General features: G+C 28.9%; 1 protein-coding gene and 1 long non-coding RNA gene across 2 annotated transcripts in view; one reads left to right on the plus strand and one right to left on the minus strand.

The window, feature by feature from the left end:
• Positions 1-850: 850 nt before the first annotated feature.
• On the minus strand, positions 851-19,202 carry LOC122271201 (uncharacterized). The gene is made up of 3 exons (XR_006226236.3): positions 18,971-19,202; positions 15,034-15,191; positions 851-2,597 (listed from the first exon to the last, which is right to left on the minus strand). It is a non-coding gene; the product is annotated as an uncharacterized LOC122271201 (long non-coding RNA).
• Positions 19,203-19,244: 42 nt separating this feature from the next.
• Positions 19,245-27,362, plus strand: part of dally (division abnormally delayed protein) — a 190,427-nt gene continuing 182,309 nt past the window's right edge. Inside the window, exon 1 of the mRNA XM_016060607.4 lies at positions 19,245-19,877. Within this exon, the coding sequence (XP_015916093.2) occupies positions 19,655-19,877 (223 nt within the window). The 5' untranslated portion in view covers positions 19,245-19,654. The remainder of the gene's footprint in view (positions 19,878-27,362) is intronic.

Here is a 27,362-nt window from a genome sequence, read left to right on the forward strand (position 1 = left end):
AAATAACTGCAATGAAATTAAGTAATAACGGTGTATAAAAGAGTATATTTCAAAACATGTCTGTCAGCGGGCATAAATATTTAAATGGAAAATGATTAATAAGCTTAATATGCTCTGTTCTGACCTGACTATTAAATGCCAAATGCAAATGATAAATTACCTACAATTAAGACTTGCTTGCGAAGAGTATACTCCCCATTCTTCATTTTAAATTTGGATAAGTTAACAAGATGATTTGAGCTCGACTTGATTGAAGTGTCTGAATTTACTTACAAATTGTTGTAAAATATTGTTAGATTCAATTTATTTACAGAAAAAAATAACCTTAAAGTCGCAGATATTGATAATGCATTTCTGCTACGTAAAAATAAATTTTTATCTGAAATAGACAATTTTAAATCATTTCGTAGTTCTTTATCAATTTTCTAGAAATATTTCAGTTGTAATTTTTTTTTTCAAAAGTTCTCCTTATTTTAAAATACGGATTAAAAATAATGAAATTTAAGAGCTTCAAGAAAGAGATTAAATCTGAAATAAATAATTTTAAATTTTTTTATAGTTCTTTATTAATTTTCTAGAAATTTTTCCGCTAAATTTTTTTTCAAAAACTTTTTTTATTTTATTTTCAAATACGGAATAAAAAATAACGCAATTGGAGAGCTTCGAGGAAGAAAAAATTATTCTGGTAAAATTATCGTACTGTATGGTAAAAACAATTCTGGTAATCAAAATATAATTTCAGTTAATAAAACCAAAATATACGGTATTTAAACCATTCAATTGTTAATTGTTCCATTCATATGGTAATTATTTACCAGAAATTCTGATTCTCACAATTAATAGTTCCTATTACCACACGTTTATTAAAGAATACGAAACTAAGAGCAAATTTAAACGAATGGATAAGTTTTATGCCACGCTCTGAAGTATCATGATAAAATTACCAAATTTTACCCCATTTACCAAATTTTGTCACACATTATCAAACCATATTTTTTTGTTCATTTTATCAAAATTATTACCAAATTGCTTCGGAAAAAATTCGTGAACCTTTTGGTGTTTTCATAGAAAAGAAACACAGTTGATTTTACCATATTCAGGCAGTTTCCACCATACTTCTTTCCCACAGATGGAACAACATAAGTCATAGTTTCAAAATAATCAATGAAGAAAGGGGAAAAAAACAAACAAAAAACACTACGATTTCAATGGAAGAAAAAGATGTTTCTATGTGTATTGTTTTGTTATCAATAGGAATTTCAAACACTCGCATAACACCTATCTAGAAACAATAATGAACAGATTGACTTAAATAAAAAGAAAGACATATTTATAAAAAGTTTATCTTATCGTTAAATCGACCCAAGCCCTTAATTCTTGTTATCGAATGAAAATTGAAGAAACTTATAAAAAGCCTATCAGTCAACAATACTAAAAATCAGTTTGCTGTAAAATTTTACTTATGGAAAAAAAAAAAGTCTGACCTATTCTTATAAATCCTCACGCTATTTTTTTAAAAATTTTTTATTTCTCTTTTATGGTTTCCTTTCCTATTTAATTTCAAATCATAAATGTACTTCAATGACCTTTAACATTTACATTCAATTTTAAAATGTTACCAAAAATATGTTTTATGAAAAAAATATTGGTATGCATAAGAAGTCCAGCGGATACCAAGTTGCATTTTACGATTTTACTTAACACAGTGTTCTACTTTGCAGCTTGATAACTTTATTACCACAAAATTATAGAACTGCTTTATCTATAAAATTTCTTAACTTTATCTTTCACTTCCATCTGTCTTGAAAGCTGTAAAACTTGTTAATTATATGTCTGCATCTGAGATGTTTTTTTTAAACATATTTTTCCTTATCCAGAAGAGAGCGACGGCAAAAATGTGCGTCGAAGAAGGTCATTCACATGGTAAGGTTTCTCCGTAGTCCCAAATCAAGGTCTTTAAATAATGAATGAAAAAGAAAATGTGTAAGAAATTGCAGCACGTCTATCCTTGCCTCACCTAGCTGGCCATTCTTTCTTTTTCATCAAGTGACGTCATTGGGTGGGCGACCAATGGGAAACCGAATAGGTCTGGAACATAAATTTATTGTTTTTGTTGTGTCTGGCATCCTATTTCGGCATTTCATCATGTTTCGGTTTCCGTTTTGTTTAACAAAATCTCATTTGTCTATTCAGGTTTCATTAAAATGTAATTAATATTTGATTTTATACTTTGTGTTTCAAATGAGGAAAAATATGTTACAACAGTTGAAAAGAAATAGTTAATAGTAATAATTATTATTCTTTACCGTTTTGTATCAAAACTTGAGCGAACACTTGTTCCAAGTCCGTCATTACCACTGCATAATCACTTTATTTTTTACACTCTTCGTTCCATTTTTTCATAAATATTGTGTTGTATTTTTAAAGTTTCTTCTTTTTTTATTGTATTTTAAATATAAAATACGTTACTTCAATTTGAAAAAATGTATTCAGTAGCATTTTTCTCACACATTGTATCAAAACTCGAGCAGGCTTCTAGAAATATTCTTTCTTCTCAATACCAATGTATTTTAAATATAGTTTCTTTCCTTTCTATTCTAAAAATAGAAAAATTACTTCAATTTGAGAAAAAAATAAAACTAATAACATTTCTTAATTTTAAATAAAAAAAAATTATATAAATTTGAAAAAATTTAACATTTGTTTTAGAATTAATACAACATTTTAGCGTTTTTCTTTCTTTTTTTCTTCTTGCTAACAGAAATAATATAGTGTATAAGCATTGACAAATGTCTTTTTTTCTTTCTTCTGAAACCTGTTTTTAATTTCTTCTAATAACTCCTAAACAAAGCCTTTCGAGGATACAAAAATATAATTTGTTCTTCTCCAAGTGAAGAGTTTTTCCCCCCAAGTTTATCTTCAAAATTCCTTCCCGTTTACAACATGATATATTTTTATTAAGCAAATTTTTCCTGAACAAATCATTAAATAAAAAATCCTAGAGCTTTTGATGATGCAAAATAAAACACTAAATTTTCAAATTTCAAATTATTCCATATTTTACAATGATACTGCTCCAAGTTTCAAAACCAAAGACAAGGTGTGAGAAATAATGCATAGAAGCTCTTTTGAAAAATGAACTCAGAATAGATAAAAACATTAAAAAACCAATGTTTCAACTCAAAATACATAACATCTAAACATTCATTATAAATGAAAAATAAAAAAAAATAAGAAAAAAGATAAGAAGGTGCCAAAACAAAAACCTTAATTACCTTTTTTAGAATAAGCTCTTGTGTAAGCAGTCAGGCTTTTACCTTATGCCTCATAATTCCTATACTCAGATTGATTTTAAAGATCTCGGTTTGATTTTGGAAGTTTCATTAGAAGTTTTTATTTTATAAGCGAGGGGAAAAAATACAGTTGAAATGATTTTCCTGGAGAATATTTGAATCACATATGTGCATTGCAAGTTGAGGATTAATTGGTGTTAGTATGAAACACTAAAAACAAACACACACACACACAAATAAATTAAAATAATGAGGCTAATACGAGACACGTTGAAGAAATGAAATAAGATTTGTGTTTATTTTGTGTTTTTATTTCGTTTTATTTCATTTGTGTTTTTTCGAAATATACATATATTCACGATAAACATTTAAAAAATGAAAACAGAAAAAAAATTTAATTTGGTAGAAAACCTTTTTTTATTAAATTTCAAAAAAACTATCGTATAACACTTAAAAATAGCTAGGCTTCTGAAAATGTTTTTATTCAGTAAGAATTGGTCATTAAAGCGTGGAATATGTTTTATGTATCCTAATTTCCATACTGTCAAAGTCAGGAGGTTAATGTTAAGTGAATAAAGAATGCTATTTATTAAATTAGCATTTTCAGATCAATGATTTATTATTGTGTGTCTTTTTCTTTTAATACTTTTATTTTACGCTAAAAGCTCTTCAACTTCCTAATCTGTTTCCCGTGGTTCAAGAATAAGTAACAAATATCAAGAATAAATAACAAATTCAAGAATAAATAACAAACTTATTTAACCAAATTATTTATCCGAAATTACTATTTGATAAGTTTTAATATTACTACTAACACATTTCTGAGACAAACTAAAGAAAAATTGTGCTATATTAACCTTAATCTAAGACAGTGTTATTTGTCCCTATTTTTCAAAATAAATAAGAAATAAAAATTTAAAGGAAAAAATGAATCTTTTATATGATACGCTATTGAATTTGTTTAGATAATTTGCTTAGGAAAAAATAAATTAAAAAATTTAATCGAAAATTGTAAACATACTGTTTTTAAGTAACGGAACGACAATTTTTGAGACGAAAAATCATTACTGAGTTGCTAGTGGGGGGAAGTATTACAATACTTCTATAAATATTACAATAAGTGTTACAATAAAAAAGATTAATAGGATAATTCTTAAAAAAAAAAATGAATGATATTCATTATATGATAGCATAGCAATTATTTTTTTTAAAGAAAAACTACAAAGTAAGATATTTTTTGTTAAAAAAAAAAATAAATAAATTTTCACAATTTGATTGATCACTGTTTGTAAATACATTTTAAGCCGATTGGACAACATTTTTAAGAACAAAACGACACAAAGATTCAATATAGAATGAAACGTTTTATGTTTTCATTCACGTTGGCGTTCTTGCGTACATAACTTGAAACAAGTAATTTTAAAAACCTTTGGTGCTGTACTGGATGAAAGTATAGTAGAAAGAGTCAGTGCTCTTACGGAAAAGCTATTTGCTTTCCTGCAATAGCCTGCGTTTCTGTAAAACTGCTTTCCTGCACAACAAACTGAAGTCTCTTCCCTTGTTTGAGAGAACAGATGTGGAGGAAAAGCTATGATACAATTTTTCTTTTTCTCAGACGCCATGGATTGATACTGATGAGTAAGGCCCGGATTTTGATGACATTTGCCTTTTTTTGCATTTTTGAACATTTTTTGTCTTTTAGAGCATTTTTTTAGATTTATAGGGCATTTTTCTTGAAATTTTGGTGCGTATTTTGCATTTTAATGCATTTTTTAAAGTTTTCTGTTAATTTTTTACAATTTTTATTATTTTTTATCAATTTTCATTATTACACTGACTTCCAAACAATAAAGAAAATCTATAGGATATTAACAGGTGAAGCAACATCTTTTTAAATTGAAGAAGAATTGTCAGTAAGTAAGACCGTCTTTTTCAAGTACGCACCTATAACATCAGTAGACGTTGAAAGAAGCTTTTGCAGGAATGAAAATTTACTTTCAGACAAGAGACGCTCGTTTACATTTCAAATTATCAAAAAACATTTAATAATCCAATGTAATTCTGATATTTAGTAATATTATGAGATGGAAGCTGTTATATCCATTAAAGTTTCAATACAAAATAAAAATATTTTGGTGTCAATATATTTTCCTTTTTTTTTGTTATTTTAGGATATAAAACATATTTTTCAAACTTTAATGAGCGTAGAACAATTATTGCATTGCTTTATATCTTTTAAATGACTCATAATAGTTTTAAAGAGCAAAACATTTTATTAATTCAATATTTTTACTTTATTTAAGGCATTTTTGCGCAATTTTTGCATTTTTAAGGGCATTTTTTGCCCTTTTTAAGGGCATTTTTTGCACTTTTTAAGGGCATTAGTTGAAATTTTTTAGGTCATCAAAATCCGGGCTCTACTGATGAACGTTAAGGATAGTCAGTATTTTTTGTCAGTATTATTTTTATGTTTAGTTAAATTAAAAGTCATTTAAATTGATTTTACAGTGTAAACATACACTAAGAAAAAAAAGTACTGTCAGAACTACTGAAAATGGTGAAATTTAACGTGTTTCTGACTCTATGGGAACACCAAAAAGCTCAGTAATTTGATCCAAAGCTCTTTGGTAATGATTCTAGTAAAACTAACAAAAAAATAGGGTTTTATGTTGTGAGATAAATTTTGGTAAAAGTAGTAAATTTTCCCGATACCTTAGAGCATGGCTTAATAACCATTTACTCGGTTCAATTTGCTTTTCAGTTTTGTATTTTTTTACTTAATGTATGATAGTAAGAACTATAATTTTTTGAAAACCAGAATTTGCGATAAACGTATATGAATATAAAAATTACCAAATGAAAGGTTTACGTACCGTATATTTTTATTTTATAAACCAGAATTATGCTCTTTTCTCTTCCAGAAATGTCATTACCACACAGTATACAATCTTGAAAGTTTTACTATGTATTTATTTTGAGCAACTATGTATGAAATAAGGCTAAATTTTTGAGATAATTCATGAAATATATTTTTAAGCGTTGAACTGCCATAGGAAGGAATTTTTTACACTATTGTTCGGTAAATATTTTTTTAAATAAAAAAAATGCATCGGTTAAATTTTCACCTCAGTATTTGAAAAAGTGTATATTTAATTCCCATGAAAAATTTCAAGCCCCTATATTTAATAGTATTTGAGTAAAAGGTACGCGCAATTAGGCAGTTTAATATTGTCAGCATGACGACTCCCCTTAAGAGTTTTCAAATGAGTATCACCACTCATCACAAGTTTTATTAGTTACCTGTTTAGTTTGTATCTAGTATAAAATGAAAATGCTTGAACATTTTTAAGAGCCTTTTACCCAATGATCAAATTTAAAGAGAGATTAGAATTGTTTTCAGTCATACAATTAATCGATAGAATTTTACTACCAGCATTTTTAGAAAGGTGGTTAATTTTTGTTTTAAGTTGGTTTATTACCTTATATTATATCTGAATTATATGACTGATATTATACCTTTTGGTATAATATCAGTCATAAGACGATGAAGCGGTATTCGACTAATATAGAGGTGAAAAGTTAATTTATGTTTAAACTCGGATACTTTCAATATCGATTATGAACCTGCTGGGTAAAATTAATGCAGCATTATACCTTTGTAAGTCTTTTAAAGCAAAATTTACAGTAAAAAAATGCTTCAAATTCATCTAAATCAGTTTTTGTAAGCTTGAACAAATATAGAAGCCTATTTTTTAAAATCTAAACGTAAACAAATGAGCAGTAGAAAATTATCTATTGAAAATTTATTAGTGAATAATTTTCTAACTTTTACGTTTTTAGAAAAAAACAGTAGAAATCTTCAAAATTACCTAGCATCATTTCTTCCAATCTAATAAAGCGAATTCTTTATTAGCTTGGTACTTCTCCTAACTACGATACTTCTCATAAATTTTACAAAATTGTTAAAATTTATCGGACACATTATTTTTTTCTGTTAACGTTTAATCTGTAACATGATTTTTTGAACTAACACTGCGGTGCGTTTGAATTTTGCAAATTTGGTGGCTCCCCGTCTATGTAAGATCGGTCAGACGTATACGAGATATATTAAAAGTGAATATCGTTCTAATTTTTATGTTCAGATTTTTTAAATTAAAAAAAAACGTGTCTCATGTTATTTTTCTCGTTTAGTTATATTTATTTCATCTTTATAAAATATATTTGGGTAACCGCATCGTCCCAGATGTGTTTGAGTTATTTTATTTTTCCAGCAAAAGATAACATTTAGTTGGTAGGATCAAGAACAAATTAGAAGTCACCTATTTTTTGTTCCTGAATTATTTGGAGGCTAGTTTTTACTAGTAATCTTATTACAATAAAATTTATTTTAAACTAATAGGTTCACTCTCAGAAATCAAATTCACTTTCACGATTCAGCAGTCCTTATATTTCGGTAATCATTTTGACTCGAAATCACGTGATTTATGACGAAACGCGAACTCTCAAATATATGGCGAAAATGTTTCCTCAACTCGAAACCTAATCGTAGTGCATTATGGGTGATTGTTAACTAGAATGACGAAATTAGAACGAAAACTAAGCGACGAAGGCCTGTCTCCTGTACGATGGTCAAGGTACAAGGTCGATGGTTAGCCAGATACCAGTAAGATCCCGGTATCGAATGCCATATCGCGGACATGGGTGTGAGATATCTTTCTATACTATCTATCTATATATTATTTACTTATTTTGTAAAAAAATAGAATGACGAAACATTTCTTTAACTTTGACGAAATTAGTTTTCTCGAAGAAGTGACGATAGCTATTTCGTCACTTTGACAAGAAATTTGATCGAAGCGTATACCAGGAAACAGTTTCGTCAAAAATGAAGAAAGTACCGTGATATTTGAATATCCACTTTTTACAGTGTAACAGGAATTCGAATCTGCAGAGTATTATTTTAAAGTAAATAAATAAATAAAATAAAGAAATGAATGAAAGGTAGATAAAATTAAACCACTCGGATAAGTACGAGTGCCATCATACAGAGATGTCATTAAAATCTTTTTTATACCGGGTACTTTTTATACCGGGTATTTTTTTTACCGGGTATCTTTCTATACCGGCTACTTTTAATACCGTCTATAGAATATTTTCAAATTATGTACCCAAATTGCCCCCATCACTAATATTTTTTTAATGATTTTACTAGTTTATAACTGCAGTTTAAACGATAGAAAGCAATATAATTTATAATTATATGAAAATGAACTTTTTAATCCAGAGATATCCCATCTTCAATAGAAAAGGATCTTAATTAGCTGGTAATTCCAGTCAATAATGTACAGGAAACGGAGATTCCCTACAGTGTTGAACGCGGAGATCTGTATCATGTGTTCGACCACTTTTCACCCTTGTACTTAATTCGTAGGTGGTCTTTCTTTAGGGGGAAACACTTAACAGGTATGGGGGTCGGCCAACACTGCCGCACATTTTATAGAATTTTCATTTTACTTTCGAAAAACTGGTTTCTTGCCCCCCACGTGTGATTTCTACCTCCCATTCAATAGCCACGCATTCTGGAAAAGTAGGAAAGGACGAGGAATTTGGCGAGTAAAGGAGGAGAGATGGGAGAATTCATGGAACTATTTTTGCATTTTATCCTCAATTTGGCGCAAGTTTTATTTTAGCATTAAAAAACGTGTATGCTAATGATTTAATGCTGGGACTCTGGATACAAGGCATTCTACATTCTATTTCAAGGTACTCTATTAGTAAGCGCGAAAAAAGTGTCTGAGATGACAATAAACAGATTTGATATTAACAATATTTAGGATCCTGGACACAAACATTCTGTTTGAAGGTACTCTATAAGTATGCCCAAAACAAAAAGAGTAAATTGGATTCTCGCAACATCTGAAATTCTGGGTACAAAGTTTGAAGGTACTCTGTCAGTATGTACAAAACAAGAAGTGAATAGGTTCATGTTCACTATTCGAATGATTGAATGAATAACAAATTTGGTACAATTTGAATCTACAACAAGAGATTCTAAAAATAGTTGTATCTTTAAATCATCTGTACCATACAAACAGAGACAGATAATATAATTAGTTACAAGTGCTAAAATGTATGACCAATTACCCTCTTTCATCCACCTTGAATGTACTACCAAAGAATGTATTACCGCCTTGAATGTATTACCATTTCTTTGGTATTACTATGCAGTATGAATGAACTTCGAATTGGAGCATAGGGCTCCTATCATAGCTTTCCATCTCACTTTATTTGTGGTCAGATATTTTGCCTCTCTCCTCGTCTTTCCTATTGTTTTCAATTCATTTACAAACGTCATGTGTCAAGTATTTTTAGGTCTTCCTCTTTTTCTATTGCCTAGAGGGTTCCAATCAAAAACTTGTTTTACTTAAAAATTTTCAGGTTAACTTGGAACATGACCAAACCATTCTCATTTACATTTTTCAATTGCCAGATCAATCGGTTTCTGTATTGCTTATCAATAGTTTTCTGGATTAAACATTTTATGAAACCACTTGATACGCAAGATAATTCTTAAAACACTTGTTAATAAATACTTGAAGATTTTTCATGTTATTTTTAATGCAGTGCCATTCATACAGTAGGACAAATTTATCATTAGTACTGAAAACTCTCATTTTTGTTGAATTTGTTAAGTTTTTGTTGAGAATAGCATAACTGCATCGGGCTTTGTTTAATCTATTTAGTATATCTTCACCAGTCCTTCCTTTGGCGTTAATTATGTTTCCAATATACGTAAAACTGCTTATCCACTCTAGTTTATTATTTTCTAAGAATATATCATTTAATTGTTTAGGATTAATTTTCAAAATTTTAGTTTTATTTTGGTTGATAATAAGCCTCTATGTTTAAATTGTTTGTGTTTGTTTGCATGTCTTGAAGGGTGGTGGTCAATATACATAAGTCATTTGCCAAATCAAGATCAGATCCCCTGTCAAACACTACACTTAAACACTAAATATATTTTTCAATAAATTTTAGATTAACTTTTTTTTTTATTACTTATTATAAAATAAACTAAAATATGTGAAAATTTCAGAAATCATTTTGATATATGTATTAATTGATGTAAACTTAAAATTGTATCATTAAATCGATTGTAATTATTTATAACATGACACTCTTTCTTCTTTTTCATAATTCTACAGCCGACTGTGAGCTTTGGCATACTGCAGTATGTTCTTAACCTTTTTATTCTTAGCGTTAGATTTCCAGTCGGTAATTTTAATTACAGTTGAAACGTTTGTTTTTTGTTACATCATGTAACCATCTTTTTTTGGGTCGTTCTTAAGGCTAATGGAGGTTATTAGTTTCCAATTCAACATTTTTCTGTCTCAATTTTTCTTCATTATTCCTGTACCATCCAGCCACAATATCAAATTGTTTAAACAAAATGTTTTCAGGCAAATGTTTCTTGCATTAACTCCTCACACTAGTAACTTTTTGAAATAAATGATTGCTATTTTTTTATTTTATAAAAAAAGGCAAAAAAAAAGTGAAAGTAAACTAGTAATATTTCTGTCAAGCTTTTTTTTTTTTCTTTCTTTTTTTTTTTTTTTTCTGAGGGAGAAAAGTTTTGAGCTCTATCCTTGGTGGGATAAAAATAAATAATTCCTGGAGAAGACGAAATAATACTGAACTGTATATAATCTACAGAGAGCCAGATTTTGTGAAATTCATAAAAATAAATCGAATGAACTGGGCAGCTCACATTTTCAGAAGGAATGATGACTCAAATTTAAAGAAAATCCTATTACACAAACCCCTAACGAACAGTAAAAGAGGTAGACCCAGGCTGAGATGGTTGGATTTAGTTGAGACTGATTTCCTTACTCTAAAGCAGTGGTGCGCAAACTTCTTTCAACTGCGACCCCTTTAGTAGAAAGAAAATTTTTGGCGACCCCTAGAGATAAATGCTCACAAATAAGATGTATATTTCGCGCATTTCTTTCGTTTCATCGAATAAAAACATCATCATATTTGACTCATATTAATTTTATTTATAATTTTAAGAAAATACTTTTTGTATAACACAAAAATCAGCAAATTGCCCTTTAATGAGATGTATGTGGCTGCAAGTTTCTAATTATCTCATCGATGTTTGGATGTATGTTGCTAATTGCAATTCGCATATCATCTTCAGGCTTTAAACGCGAGCGGTATTTAGTTTTTATTGAAACTAGTTTGCTAAATCCAGTTTCACATAAATACGTTGATGCAAATTGTATTAACACTCTGATGGCATTCTAGCATAAAATGGGATATTGTTTTTCCACGGATAGCCAAAATTTTTGTCAAGGCTAAGTCTTAAATTGATTTCGACTCAGTTCTCACTAATTTAAAGAGTTGAACTGCATATGTCAAAAGAAAATGGATCACGAATCCAACCAATATTTTCAGGAAAATCCTCGAATCTTCTCGAAAAAATTTTCTTTAACTTTTCAATGTGATTGGAAATGATGTTTTTAAATGTAAATATATCTATATTATTTTCCTTGATAAAATCGTTAAAACAAGGGAACATGGTGTTGTTTTTATTCAGTTCAGATTTCCAGAGACTAAGCTTATTCTTAAAAGCTTGAATTTTACTGGCTGCAGTTATGATAGTTGAATTCTCACCCTGCAAGCTCAAATTTAAGTCGTTAAGTTTTTCGAAAATATCAACTAAATAGCTCAGCTTCCCTAGCCAAACTTCATTGATATAATAACTTGCCAATCTATGTTTCTTTTCGATTAAAAACGTGTACACTTCATTTCTTAAATCAAATATCCGTCGTAGTATTTTCCCTCGTGAAAGCCATCTGACTTCGGTGTGTAACAGTAAATCTCTCATACGATGAGCCCATCTCATTGCAAAGTATTGAAAAGAGACGGCTGTTGTGGCTGTTGCATTTAATGTAGTTAATTGAACTAACAGCGTCTTGTAATACGTTGTGCAACTCTTCATCCATATCTTTTGCAACAAGAGCTTGCCGATGAATCATACAGTGATTAAATACCATATGAGGCGCCAACTTCTGAATTAAGCCTCTGAGCCCTTTATTCGAACCTGTTAATGGTGCAGCACCATCAGAAAGAGTGGACAGCATGAAATTGCAATTAAACAGGGAGTGACGGCTCTTCACTCTTTATATGTACACTGTATGGTATGCAGCATGCAGGGATAATGCATTTCATAAAAATTTGGCGACCCCCAAAAAACTTCTGGCGACCCCCACAGGGGTCGCAACCCCTAGTTTGCGCACCACTGCTCTAAATGATAAAAACTGGCGAACAAGTGTCAAAAGTAGAGAGAAGTGGATTCGAATTCATAGGAAGGCACTGGCCCACCCTGGGCCGTCTAGCCAGATATGATGATGATGATTCCTGTCAAGTGAAGATTAATTGAAAAGAAAAACAACCAAACGGTTAATTTGTTTACAATATGATATTAGTATGTATATATTACTTTTTATAGGTTTCATTTTAAATTATTTTAAAACACATTGATCAAACTTGTTCACAGTCTTAAAATCTAAAATCATGTTATTACTACAAGATTAATTGTTTTCGCAGGAAAAAAACAATAGAAATTAAACTATTTAAAAGCAAATAATATTAAACCTTTTCATTTCTAATTTAAACAAACTCATATCAAAATCGGTCTATAAAATGAGACAGCAATAAATGCTCAGTTAAAAGTTTCCTATTTTAAAATTGAGCAAATAAAATACACATGTGATGATTACACATTTACGTATCTTCCTTTACAATTGCACTCCAGGGGAATTTAAAATTTCAAAACACTTGATTTAAGTTCGTCACCTTCTAATGTTAAAATATAAAATTTTATTGCCATTTTGCATCGGAAGTGTATAAAAAAATTTTTTAAATTTTGAAGAGTTTGAATCTATTTCTGTATAATAGTTTGTAACCTGAGTCTGTAACCCACAAAGTAGCCTGTAACCCACATTTGTAGTTGGTAACCCACAAAGAATGATTAAAAACGATTCTTAAACTATGAATCTATGGCATTTTAAAATCGTTTTGGAAATTTTATCTCTGTTAAATAAATATAGATAGGTTAAATTATTTTTCGGGGTGCAAGTTATTCTCTGTAGCAATAAATTGTAATAATTCTTATAAAAATTCGAACTAAATATAAATTCTAAGTACAAAGTTGTTCTCTATCTTAACATAAGAATTTTCATCAACCTAAAAGAAAGTAGAACTTTTTTCCCTTAAAATTTCATAAAAAAAATCAGCATATTGTTGACTGATAAAAAATATATCTATAAAACCATTAAAGTAATTTACATTTTTCGATTTTTAAAATTTATTTTATCTTTTGAAAGCGATTCTATACATTTACCTTTCAAAAATCGTTTTAGAATTTTTAGTTTTATTTAATCTTTTGAAAACGATTCTATATATTCACGTTTCAAAAGTCGTTTTAGAATTTTTAGTTTCTTTTTTTAAATAAAATTAATAAACTATTTTCCAGGTTACAAATTACTCTGAAACAGTTCACTGTATGCATATCTCTTGTCAAATAAATGCAAAATTTCCCTCTGGCTTAGCATTAGGATTCATCAGCATATCAGAACTTTTTTTCTTACAAATTTTTTGAAAAATATTTTCATTTTTTTCACTAAAAAAATTTACGCTTTTAAAAAAAGACAGTAATATTATTTTAAAATTCTGTTCAGTATTATCAAATGCTACTCATGAAAAAAATATTTCTTGAAAAACATCAAAGTAATTGAACTGCTTAACGCGTTGTGAATTCTAAATTCAGAATCTCTAGTGCAGATGTCGATTCTCATTATGATAAAAATCTTAGCGGCAGGATCTTTGCTCTTTTTCACAAGAGCAATTATCGCTTATGATTTGAATTTCAGATTTATACACTACATAGGCATGCTGAATAATTTTCAAGCATTTCATTTATTTTAGATTAACTGAAACTAAAGAGGGCAATGCTCACGGTACGATAGGAATCATAAAGACGTCTTGATGAAATTCGTTTAGATTTTTTAGTTGTTGTAATGTTGCTTTTTAATGGAAGATATATATTAGCATATGTAAAAAAGACGAAAGAAATAGCTTATAGTATTGGGCAATAAAATAAAATAAAAAAAACGTTTCATGTTCAGAAATATCATAAGTTTGTTTCGGAAATGAGTAAAATAACTTAATAATCCAATGTTTTAAGTATTTTTCCAACCAATATTAAAAACGGAGAAAAAAAAAACCCTAATTTATGTTTCCAATAAACTATCATATTTCCTAAATAATTTATCCGTAATTACATACAGATATATTTTGTGTGTAGATTGTAAGTAATTTGCCTTATTTCGGTGTTAAAATTGCAAATTATAGCATATAAAAATTAGGGATTAACCTATTATTAATTTACTTTTCTTTTAATTATTATTATTTTTTTTTGTAATAGCGCTTATTAGTTTAACCTAGAACCTAAGTTAGTATGCCTGATTTTAATTCAAATATACCGGAATTCTTTTGTCTTATCTTTTCATTTTTAAAAGTATTAAGTAATTCCGAAATTCTTTTCTTTTAGGTTATTTTTAGCCTGTATGATGGTGCATCAATACTTTGTTAAAAACTGTGATAAAATTTTTTTTCAAACTAAACAATTTTGCAAAAGAAAAAAAAAAGTGTTTTAAAATAAAATAAACTATACCTCTAAAGAGTAAGTAAAGAGTGAATCACAATAATGCGAACATTCATTATTCTTTTTTTCTTTTTGATAGACCATCATAAACGCTCCATATCAAGTCTTGGGTTGAAGAAACTGCACCAATTGATGTTTGTCCTCTTGGATTGATTTTCAATGTTTGTCTGCAATGGATTGAATTAGTTTTTAATTCCAACCAATATACGTTTCTTAAAATTCTCTTTCTTCTTCGGTATTGAAATTACCACCAAGACAGTAATTTTCAATAAGTTAATCATAAAAAGAACATAAAAATACGTTGAATTAATATTATGTAAAAAGATTTAAAATGCGCGCAAGTGAAAGTAAAAAGAAAACACTCAGTCTGTTAAACAAGAAGCTCCAAAATTATCGTCTGTTTTTTTCTTACTTTTACTTGATCTTGCTGTGTTGCTTTTTTTATATTTTTTATTAATGTTTAAATTAGCCTGATTTTTATAACTCTCACAACTCTTTCTCACTGGCCGATGATGTAGTCGAAAAGTGCGTGGACGTGGAAAAAACTTAACCCTCCCCTTTAAACAAAATAAATAAATAAATATCAAAAAATAAATAAAACAAATAAAATAAAAATAAATAAAACTTGAAGTTATGATGTTTTCGAAATAATTTCTTATTAAAAATACAATGATAATTTAATTACTTGAAAACTGAAAAGTTATAGTAAAAGTTGTTTTCATAAAATAATATTTTAAATTTGTAGAAATTTTCTACTTACACATCAATGCGAATTGTGCTCTGTTTTTTTTTTTTTTTTTTTACACATGAGTGTTAGAACAGTTGTTTCTTCGTCTAATATAATATTTAATGATAGAAAATTCCGTTTGCAGAAATAAGATTTACTGGAATCAATTTACTTTTTGTCAAAACAAAACACTGTTAAATTTTTTCATTTAAACCATTATTTTTGTGGTCCTTTACCGTACTTTATAGTAAAGTAAAGAGAAACTGAAACTAAAAAGAAGTATTATTGAAAGAATGTTATCTCCCCACATTCGAATTTTTGTTAACAATTTATGAAGATAGACTATGTAGTAAAAAAGTGATAATTTGAATTGGGTCCTCCTACTTTAAGACCACATTCATTGAAGTGAACACGGTTATCAATGTTTATTCCATTCCTAGAACTAGTTGTACTATAATGAAAGCAAAAAGGAATGATTCGAGCTTATCAAAGAAAATAGAAGTCTAGAAAGTGATAAAGCGCACAAAAAATTCATATACTAATTTAGAAAACGAGGTCGAGATACATCAAATGCGTGTCAGAATAAACAGCAATGCCTGAATTGTTTGAAAGGAAATCGTAAGTATACTTTTCAGTACTATTTCTTCATATCAAATATCTAAAGATTCAACTCTAACAGTTCTACTTACATTGACTAATTAATTTTTTTAAAAAAAGAATATAAAAGTCATGGCTACTTTGTTATCTATTGAAAACTTAAGAATGAGTGTTATTTTAAATTAGAAATTTGCAGAATTAATGAATTTAAACTTGTCTTACGTATCCCCACTAGATTAAAATTATTTTCTTATTCGAGTACAACTGACTGGAACTTAAGTTATTCTAAAACCCAGGCAGATCGTACATCTCTTAATAGAAATTATTTAAAATACGTCAAATTGTGTAAAAAATGGAGAAAAAAAACAACAACTTTTGAATTTATGATATATGTTACTCTTTATAAAATCCTAAACTTAGAGAGGGAAAAAATTTTTTCGACGAAACTACGCGCCGAAACTTGTTCAGTTCAGGGAAAAGCTTGCCAAAAAAAGAAGAAGAGAGACTATGTTGGGATGGGGGATTGAAGAATGTAAAAAAATATAAGATGTGACCAGTGACCTAAGCTTACCTGCCCTTCAGAACGTGTTGTGGTTTGCATTAGTCACCTTTGATCAAGTTTCAACACGCCAAATATTCGATGAAGGCCACAGTATAAAAATTTACTTTTCAATTTCTGATATTAGAATGAACTTCTTAAGTTCTTTATTTCAGACTAAAATTTTTTAAAATTATTTCTTTTTGTTTACAAATGCATGTTTTTGTCTAGTTTAGATAACAAATGATTATAAAATATAGATATAATATTTATTTTATATTTTTTATTTTAACGAAATTATTGTTTTATCCTCTTAAAACTTAAGATTTAACTTCTAGCAGATATGTTCATTTGCATTGTGTTTCTAAGTAAAAAGTAATTTAATTAACTGAAAATAATTAATGAAAATTTTAATATTTTAATTAATAACAAATTAAATTATTAATTTAACACAACTTTGCTTTTTTTAAAAAAATAGTCCGTACAATATACAATTGGGTGCTTGTAACTAGGGACAAAGTGAAGTGATTATGCCTAACTATGTGATTTAAATCAGATTCAGTTGGATACCTGTAAACGACGTCACGCGTGTGTTGAACCAGATTGGCTTTTGAATTGACAAATGCCACGATTTATATTTGATGACGTCACTTGCAGGCATTTAATTGTATTTTGAACAAATAATAAAATATCAGTGATGGATAATTCCACTTTTAATGTAAAATAATCATTTTAGTCACATTTTTCGGAACCTTAAGCTGTATAATAAATTATAATTTGAGATTAATGGAATATGGTGTAGAATTTCTTTCACGACGTTTTTTTTTTTTTTTTTTTTTTTTTTTGAAGTTATACTTCTTATGCGACTTCCAACAAGGTTGCGTTAAACGTTTAACGCTACATTTTTATTGGCCGGGAAATCACGTGGTAGGATCCAGTTTTCCCTCATTCATTTCCATATTGTTTCGGTTCTCACTAGCATGAAAATAATAAAAGTATTGTTTTTCTATAAATATTTTTTTAGTTTGATTTGATACACATATAATTTAATAGGGTAGTATTCTTTATTTTCAAATTTAGTGGATAACAATTGTAAAAAATGAGTGAAAACAATCCCACGGACAATGCGACGGATTGAAGGTTATGTCAAGGTACGTCTTTTGTGAATATCAATTGATTGTTTCTCTTCTGAAATTACATTATGACGCATTCACATACATTATTAATACAAATACATTTTCCAGGGCGAGACGACGAGGCAACCACAAGCACTTCCACTGGTTCAAGAGGTCCACGAGGGAAAAATGCACAATATTACCGTGATTACAGAGCACGGAAGCGAGCGGAGCAGGAAAAAGAGTCATTGAATAGAACTAGTGATCCTTCTACGACTACTGATTCTTCTACAACTAACGTCGCGGAGGGACTCCACGCACTATTTTTTATTTTTTTATAATGTGTTAAAATTTGAATCAAAAATGTATCAAGAGGTTTGGGAAGTTTCTAAAAAATTAACTATTCTTTTTTATCCATTGAATTATTGTTTTAAAAAAAAACTAACTTTTTCACCTAACTATTTCATTATTGTAATTAAAGTACTGATACAAAAATGATGTCCTGTCCTATTTTAAAAGTTCTGATGATTCCCTAATTTGGCAAAATTAGCACTGCGCTTTTAAACAATTCTTGGGACACGTAAAAACTCATAAAACACTCTGAAAATCTAAACTTAAACAATTTATAGTGAGAAAAATATGTAATTTAAGCTTGAAATATCATTGAAATAGGTTTGAAGTGCCAGTTACATGACTAAATTCTTTTTACGTTTAACCATTAATTTGCCACCACTTTTTCTATTTTTAATATTTACTTTGCGTGGCTTGTCATTATTTTAAAATAACAAATCCAACAACACAATCGACGTAATCACAGGGGCTTTCATTTGAAATATTTTCCCCAGTGCTTATCAAAGAAACTATACATAATGTACGAAAATATCCTTAATTTTATTTCTTCGTAGAAAATATGTCTGAAATATTAAAACTGATTTCAAAGAATATAAATTCAAGAAATAGATTTCATACTCGCCGCTAATGGAATTCCAAGCATAACAATGCCAAATGTTATTTGTTGTAGGTACATATAAACAAATTGTATTACAAACACGTGAAGTTAAACTTATATTGTTTTCTTAAAAATCTTACTAAGATTAATGTGTTTCTCGAGAACACTGTATTTAACAATTTACAACAGCAAATGATCCCACAAAGCGGGGAGATAAAAATCGTTTACGCCTAACTCGTGGAAAATGACATGTTTAAAAAGAACGAAAAGGTAAAAAGAAACAAAACAAAAAGAAAATTAGCAATACCGCATTCTATAGTCGGCGTCTGAGACGTCTGTGCGACGCCACTAGTAAACAAGTAAAAAAAGGGGGGCAAGAGCATCTATATCCGACAAGAAAAAAAAAAGTACAATTCCATTCCACCCCGCCCGAATTTAAATTTATGATCGCTTGGCGACATTCCTGAGAAATATGGCCGCCAACGTCGAAACCTCTGCAACCATACACACATCCTTCTGTGAAAGAAACAGTTCGCTTAAAGATTGTGCCGTGTATGGAAGTAGGCATAGGAGTAACCTAGTAACTTGCAAAACATCTGATAGGGTCTCCACACAAATCATTGGAAACAAATGATTTGTTACTAGGTGTTTGTTAAATGTGTTTGAATTCTGTTTTCCTTTCGGAATAAATCGGTTGACTAATCATGGCTCCTGGATTTAGTGTAGTAGTGTGTTTTGTGCTGGGATTCATTTTCTTTTGCTGTAATGTTACCGCATCTTCTCTCAACAGATCCACGGAGAGTTCCAAAATTGTGACCGAACTGAGTGATTATGTTTTCAGTAATAGTTCCTGTCATGAGATTAAGAAAACGTTTGTGGATAATAAAATTGGTACTCTGAAGGATACCACAGATATGTCACACGAAGGTAAGGGTCATCTTTTTTAAGTACGCTTTATGCTATGTAAATGTCATGTAACTTCTCATTAGTCTTATGTCAAGGTAATGTTTCCCGCTTCCTATTATGGTCATATTGAATCATGCCACATGTTTAATAATTGTGAGTTGTTTAGTCAATGTTTGTGAGTAGGATCTTGGTTCACTTAATTAATGTAAGGGTTATGCTAATATTATGTCATGTGACTAATATAATAAATGAATGAAGGTAGTGATCTTTTATATTTTTTATCATGGTTAAATTTATTTATATGAAAAAGTTGACTTATGATTATAAATAGTTGAGTTTTGGCCATTGTTAAAATAAAGTTTGGGGAAAGGTCATGATTCTATTATGTCATGTAACGAATTTAATCATTTGATTGTTTTGTCACGGTCATGTTTTCAATTCAGTCAATATACTTTACTTATAATTATGAGTAGTTAAATCCTAGTTAACATTTTGTTTTAGAATAGGATCAGGGTTCGGTAACTTAATGTCAGGGTCATGCTTTATTTAGTAATACAATTAATATTATCGTTTTGTTGTCAACAACGAGTTATTACTATGTCTATACGTTTGAAATGAATCACATTGAGATAATTCTCTAAAATTCGAATTTTAAAACTGTTTCTAAAAAAAATCTATTCTTTTTCTCCCTGTTTGATTTGCTTCGTAACATAAGATTTTAAATAAATCACGCTTGTTGTCTGTTGTCAACATTTTCTACCACCAAAAAATATACTTGATTTCAAATTTAGTCATCTAATGGTTAGGTAACTTTTGTTATTCAATTCTATTCATTATTCTATATTTCTTATTGTTCTATTGTAAAAACCTATATCTTATGAATTATAAACTAGATTTTTGAAATATATTTTCTTTTGATAGATATTAAGTGTAATATAAGAATATTAACAACGATAATATAGTGATCAATATCGCGACAAAAGATAAATATTGATTACGATAATGCCGTGAGTGTTGTTGCTAGTAATAATATCGAGCATTATCGATGTTTATTGATTACAATAACATATTGAGCTATGGTGAATTTAATTTCTTTAACAATAACATTTTGCTAGTGTAAATTAGTTAAAATGTAAAATTTTTATATATCGTAATTAAGGGTTATTTTAAGACGATATATTGTGGTATTGAAATTTTGTGCGGCTCTAAAATTCTATTTATTCCATCTTTTTATTGGCAAGAAAATTAATATACATATTTAGTGTTGTGTGTGGTTGTATTTAATTATATATATTTTTACTTGATTATATATTTTATATAATAGGCTTAATCTTTAAATAGTGTTAATGTTTAAAAGTAAATTTGGTTCATGTTTCAAATATTTGCATTGTGTTTTACATAATAAGGGATTCAATCGAAAACAAAAATATGGTATTGTTTTAGTTTTTAACCCTTCTCATGCTGGCTGGAGGTATTATTCTTAAATAGAATTTTTTTTCCTTGTATTTTTTACCCACTGAGCTTCACGCAATTCTGTATTATTTTTATTTTTATTATTAATGGATTATGACTTATGTATTAAGGGCATGAGTTTAGACATACTTTAATATATTAAGTTTGGACATACTCTAATATATTATTAATTTCATCATAATTCAGTTTTATGTCAATATTAATAAAAAAAAGACCAATTTAAAATTTTTTTTTTTTAAATCTCTCTTTTTTTTTACGTCACTTGTTATACATGTCTAAACAAAAGAATAAATCGTTAAAAAAATAAAATCCTCTAAAAGCTATGAAACATAAGTAATTTTTTTCTTTCATATTCTTATTAAGTATACAAGGCACTAATATTATATCATTTTTATCATTCCATGTCCAAAAGGTTTTATCTATTTAGTATTATCTTATTAACGATACTAAGTGTACAATATCAATTTTATATCCGTAAAAAATGATGATAAAATTCTGCACCGGGGACTAAGTTATATTTAAATCAGCTTTCAAACCTAGACAAGTCTGCCTCTTTCTGAAGTTATTTTCCTTCTCTGGCAGACGGAAGTAATTGATGAAATAAGGAAAAGTGTTTAATAATTTGGTGAAACTTGTTTAATTGGATTCAATTTTTTTTTCCACACCCACACACGTATTGGAATAGCTTAACGATTTTAAATAGTGTGTAGTTTTGTTTTTATTTTTTAGTACTTCGGCACAGGGCCGTCGTTAGACTTAAAAAAATTTCATTAAAACATTTTACTTAGCCTTTCATAAATTTTTGCTGGTATGTTTTTTTTGTGAAGCTCCCTCGGAAACAGATCACTTATGATTACGTTATGTTTACCTTATTTATTGAAATTCGATATTTTTTGTGATTTTTTTTTTTTTTTTTGAATATCATTTCTAAGAACTAACGATAAAAATTTTTTGCTACTAACATATTACTAACTATCATTTTAAGTTTTATTTTGAAAATATGGTATTTTTTGAGGTGATATCTAAATCAGAGTCTGTGACTTAGAAGTAAGGAGTTATCAGTGAATGAGCCTTACTAAATGAATCATGTAAAGATGTTTTATTGTATTTTGTTTTCTAATAATACCAATTTGATTTATGATAAGATGCAGGTGTTGTTGATTTAAATCACAATTTTAGTCGAATGATTATTTTTAAAAAAAATCATTGATTTAAATCAAATGTTTTTCTTAATTTTAAAATTTGCTGTAAGTATATTGCTGTGTTTGTTTACAATAACAAATTTACAGAAGATGTAGTGTGATATAAATTAACAGCTTTTGAAATGACTTTTTAAAAATCTTAGTGTTTTTTTTAGCAGGGTTACAAATATTAACAATTTTTTCTTTACATTTTACCAAAAAAAAAAGTTTTTTTTTTCATTTGACTTTGCGATTTTTAAGACTTTTTCAGTCATGTCTGATACATTTCTATTTCATTTTCAACAAAGTTCATACGTGAATCAACAATATTTAATTCGTCATTCCCGAATAAAATTGGGACAATTCGAAATACATCAATCAACATCCTCTTCAACTTAAGGTATTCAATTTCTTCGACACATAGTAATTTCTTCTATCACCAAAAATTTCATTAAAATTGACTGATAAATAATATATACATTATACTGATGATTTAGGAACGTTAGTTTATGCACATTTTATCTTAATATCTCATTATATTGATATCTCCTTATATCTCATCATTTGATTATATATTTTTTTATAATTTAAAATTCGGTGGTCATGCAGTACTTTTTTTTTAAAATTGAAGCCTGTTTATATGACACAAATATATTATATAGTTTTATTTTATCGAATTTTCATTTGTAGAATTTTATTCATTACGCAGAATCTATAATACATCTTAAGCCGATATCAAGGGTAATTTAATTTGCTTTTAATATTATTGGTAGTCTTGCAATGTATTGATTTTTAACTTAGAAACTCATCTGAATTCATTTTATACAAGTACGTTTTAACGACTTAAAAACAACAACTTTTTTTTGGAAAGAGAAACGAAACTATCTGACCTTTTTTTTATTGATCAATTCATTTGTTCTTTTTTTAGATTTTTATTATAACTAATATTTTATAGAGATATTGATAAACGGTAGCAAAGTTGGCTTCGTTTTATTTACAACTACCTAATTAGATATTAAAATCATGTGAGCATAATGAGAATTAGTGTGGATTAGTTATGTTAAGATTAAAGTGAAAGTAAAAACAGTTCTGTTAGATTAAACATACCCATGTTGATGCAACCACTTAACGTTATTTTCTCTGATTCATTAATTCCCCTAAAAATGGTTCTTCCATCAAGCTCTTTAATTGTGTCGGTATATGCCTTTCAGTTTAGAGCATGATTTCATGGTGTTCCTCAGTACTGATTTATTGATTCTTTACCTTTTTTTATTCACCTCGTGAGAAGAACGGGTGTTCAACTAGTGTTTAATAAAAATTCTGCTTCTAAGGGTTAATAACCAAGAAATTGACGCAAAAAACCTCTATGTTTCATGCATTGTTTAGGCTTAATCAATTGAAAACATTGATGATATTGTCAATAATGTTCTAAATTAATCTTGCTTCTGTAAAAGATTTGAAAATATAACAGTAAAAGGAAAAAAAAAAAGATGTTTTAATGTAATTTAGTCTTATAAACGAATCAAATGTTGTGCAGTTTCTGCCCCCTTCTTATTTATGGCTGAATTCCCTCCCTCTTACATTATTATTCTTATAAAATCTTAACAGCTTCCGAGTTAGAATTGTGCTCCCGTCAGTTCAAGTTCAAATCTTTGTAGAAGACCTGGCGTAGACGTTTATTGATCGTTTCACTGTGAGGTGCGCAACGTGTACATTAGGTTTTAAATTGTGTTGGACTACATATGAATGGAGCTATACCTATCCATTAAAACATTTAGACACTTTTGATCGCATTTCGAGATAGGTTTTTACGTTTCAAGTGCTTTTTTTTTTATGCCTATGTGTTAATATAATAGGGAGAAAAAAAGAAGTCCACTCTAGTGGATTTATCAGTCAACTACTGCATTTTGCCAGTTTCTCCTGGTCTTCTGGTTTAATAAAAATTCTTCTGGTATTTGTGTATTTTAGAAAATTTCCTACAATTGAGTAAGTTTAGAAAAAAAAAACCCTATTGAAGTACAGTTTTCACACAATTTATTGCTTTGCTTGAATATTTGAATAAGTATTACTAATGCATAATGAAGCGAGCCTCCTCGTTTATAGTGATAATTATTTTCCCCTAAAATTTTCGGTTTATTTTTATCCATTTTGTAATAAATTGAAAAAAAAAATCTTTTAACTATCAGTAATAAATTACGTGTCTATTACTATTCAAAATTGTGAGTTTATATAATTAAAAGCATTTATATTTTAATTTCATTTAATGTCAGTCATAAATGAAAAATATTGCAGACTATTCGTAGTTATTAGTGTACTAAAGTTTTTGTATATTGATGACAATAAAAATTCCTAAAATTCCCCATACGTAAAATATTTAGTGTATCACGTAACAGTTATTATAATTTTATATTTTGTAAAATCTACAAGATTTTTTCCTAACCATGTAATAGCGGCTTTTTAATTAAAGCTGGACCATGCATGGATGTATCACGAAATATCATTCTTTTTAAAAAAAAAAAAAAATTGCGATAACGATGTATTTAAGTATATTTCCATGATGTATCGTGATTACCATGTTTTTGATAAATATTGATTTCATTTTTATTGTTATTGACAACGATAGTTATCAATTACAATAATATGACTATAATTAAGGGTTATAATAAAATCCTTTGCAGGGGTCTGTTTAGAAGAAATTTGGGTCCGTTAACGGACCCTTCACAAAATATCTTTTCATAAAAACGGACCCTTCACAAAATATTTTAACTTAAAACGGACCCTTCACAAAATATTTTAACTTAAAAACGGACCCTTCACAATGATTTTTCTTTTAATCGGACCCTTCACAAATTTTTTTATCTTCATTATTATTTTGTTAATCGAATAAACCCTTTCCAGGGCAGAAAACAAGAAAGATGGAACGAATTAAGTTTTGTCTTCGGCAGACGATTCTTCCATTATTCGTCCGAAATGAATATTCTGCGTTCAGCAGTATAGGCTAAATACCAAATATTAGTATGTTGCATCTCTAATTTAGAAGGAGCAATTGTTGTTTATTTTTTAAAATTTAATTTTTTTGATTACAATTTTACAGTGTTGAGCATAATCTTGTATGTCTATACAATTTAAAAACTCCTTGAAAAAAATTTTTTTTTTGCAATAACGGACCCTATTTGCACAAATTAATAAAAGCCGACCCTGGTTGAAAGAATGTGAGTAATTTTTTCACAATTTCACGAAAAACGGACCTTTCACAAAATGTCTGGACAGTCCCCTGCTTTGTGAGTTAGTTGCCAACTACTTTTTTAATTATGGGCAAAGAAAATTTGTTTTGGTAACAAAAAAATTGCCCACTAATAAGTGTCGAAAATTAGTGTCGATAAAAAAATCGTCATTTTATTATGATATATCGTGATATTAAAATGTAGATATTGTGTAGCACTAGTTATAATTTTTTTCGCATGTTTATAATGTTATTCTACATCTGCATTTGTTGACGGTACCTATTACGTTCATACCTATCATTCATTTATCATATTATCTATAACAAAACTCAGGGTATAGAGCGTTTGTCTCCTAATGAGGTGACCGGGGGCCGGGATAGCCTGGCTGGTAGGGCACTGGGCCTATGTCCAGGAGGTCATAGGTTCGATCCCCACTGGCCGAAGACTCCCCGTGTAGTGAATGATGACTGATGCACGTTAAATTTGTCGAGTCATAAAGTCCTCCATGTTCCCATACTTCTGGGGTTACTGGTCCAGGAGTTTCCTTGTCTTCTGGATTAGGTTCTAAATTACAAGGTTACGGAGTTGAACATTAGTAATCGTAAATCCAAAATTGGGTCAGCTGTTCAAAGACGGTTATAAAATAAAATAAAGTGAGGTGACCCAGGTTCGAATAATGGTGGTGGTTGGTTGATACATATTCCTGATGTAAATTTATTAACCTCCGTGGTAGATGGATTTTGGGTTGCCGTAAACCTAACTGTGGCAGGTTTTCGTGATTTTTCTCTCCATGTGACGTAATACGGGTTAGTCCCATCAAGAAGTCCTCCATGAACGCTAGTTTGTCCCAATGCATTAAGCAGGAATTTTCTTGTCTTCTGGGTTAGGTTCAAAATTTCGAGGCTAATGAGTTGGAACATTGATAGTCTTAAATTCAGAATTGGGTCAACTGTTCAACGCCGGCTATAAAATAAAAATTAAATAGCATATATATATACAGGGGTCTGTCCAGACATTTTGTGAAAGGTCCGTTTTCCGTGAAATTGTGAAAAAATTACTCACTTTCTTTCAAGCAGGGTCCGCTTTTATGAATTTGTGCAAATAGGGTCCGTTATTGCAAAAAAAATGTTTTTCAAGGAGCTTTTAAATTGTAAAGACGTACAAGATTATGCTCAACACTGTAAAATTATAATTAAAAAACTTAAATTTTTAAAAAATAAACAACAATTGCTGCTTCTAAATTAGAGATGCAACATACAAATATTTGGTATTTAGCTTATACTGCTGAACTCAGAATATTCATTTCGAACGAATAATGGAAGAATCGTCTGTCGAAGACAAAACTTAATTCGTTTACATCCATCTTTCTTGTTTTCTGCCCAGTAAAGGGTTTATTCGATTAACAAAATAATAATGCAGATAAACAAATTTGTGAAGGGTCCGATTAAAAGAAAAATCATTTTGTGAAGGATCCGTTTTTAAGTTAAAATATTTTGTGAAGGATCCGTTTTTATGAAAAGATATTTTGTGAAGGGTCCGTTAACGGACCCAAATTTCCTCTAAACAGACCCCTGATATATATATATATATATGTGTGTATGTGTGTGGTATTAAATCTCCACGTTATT

This window comes from Parasteatoda tepidariorum, chromosome 3 (genome assembly GCF_982258835.1).
Source record: "Parasteatoda tepidariorum strain Cologne lab strain chromosome 3, Ptep-v5.0, whole genome shotgun sequence".
NCBI lineage: Eukaryota > Metazoa > Arthropoda > Arachnida > Araneae > Theridiidae > Parasteatoda > Parasteatoda tepidariorum.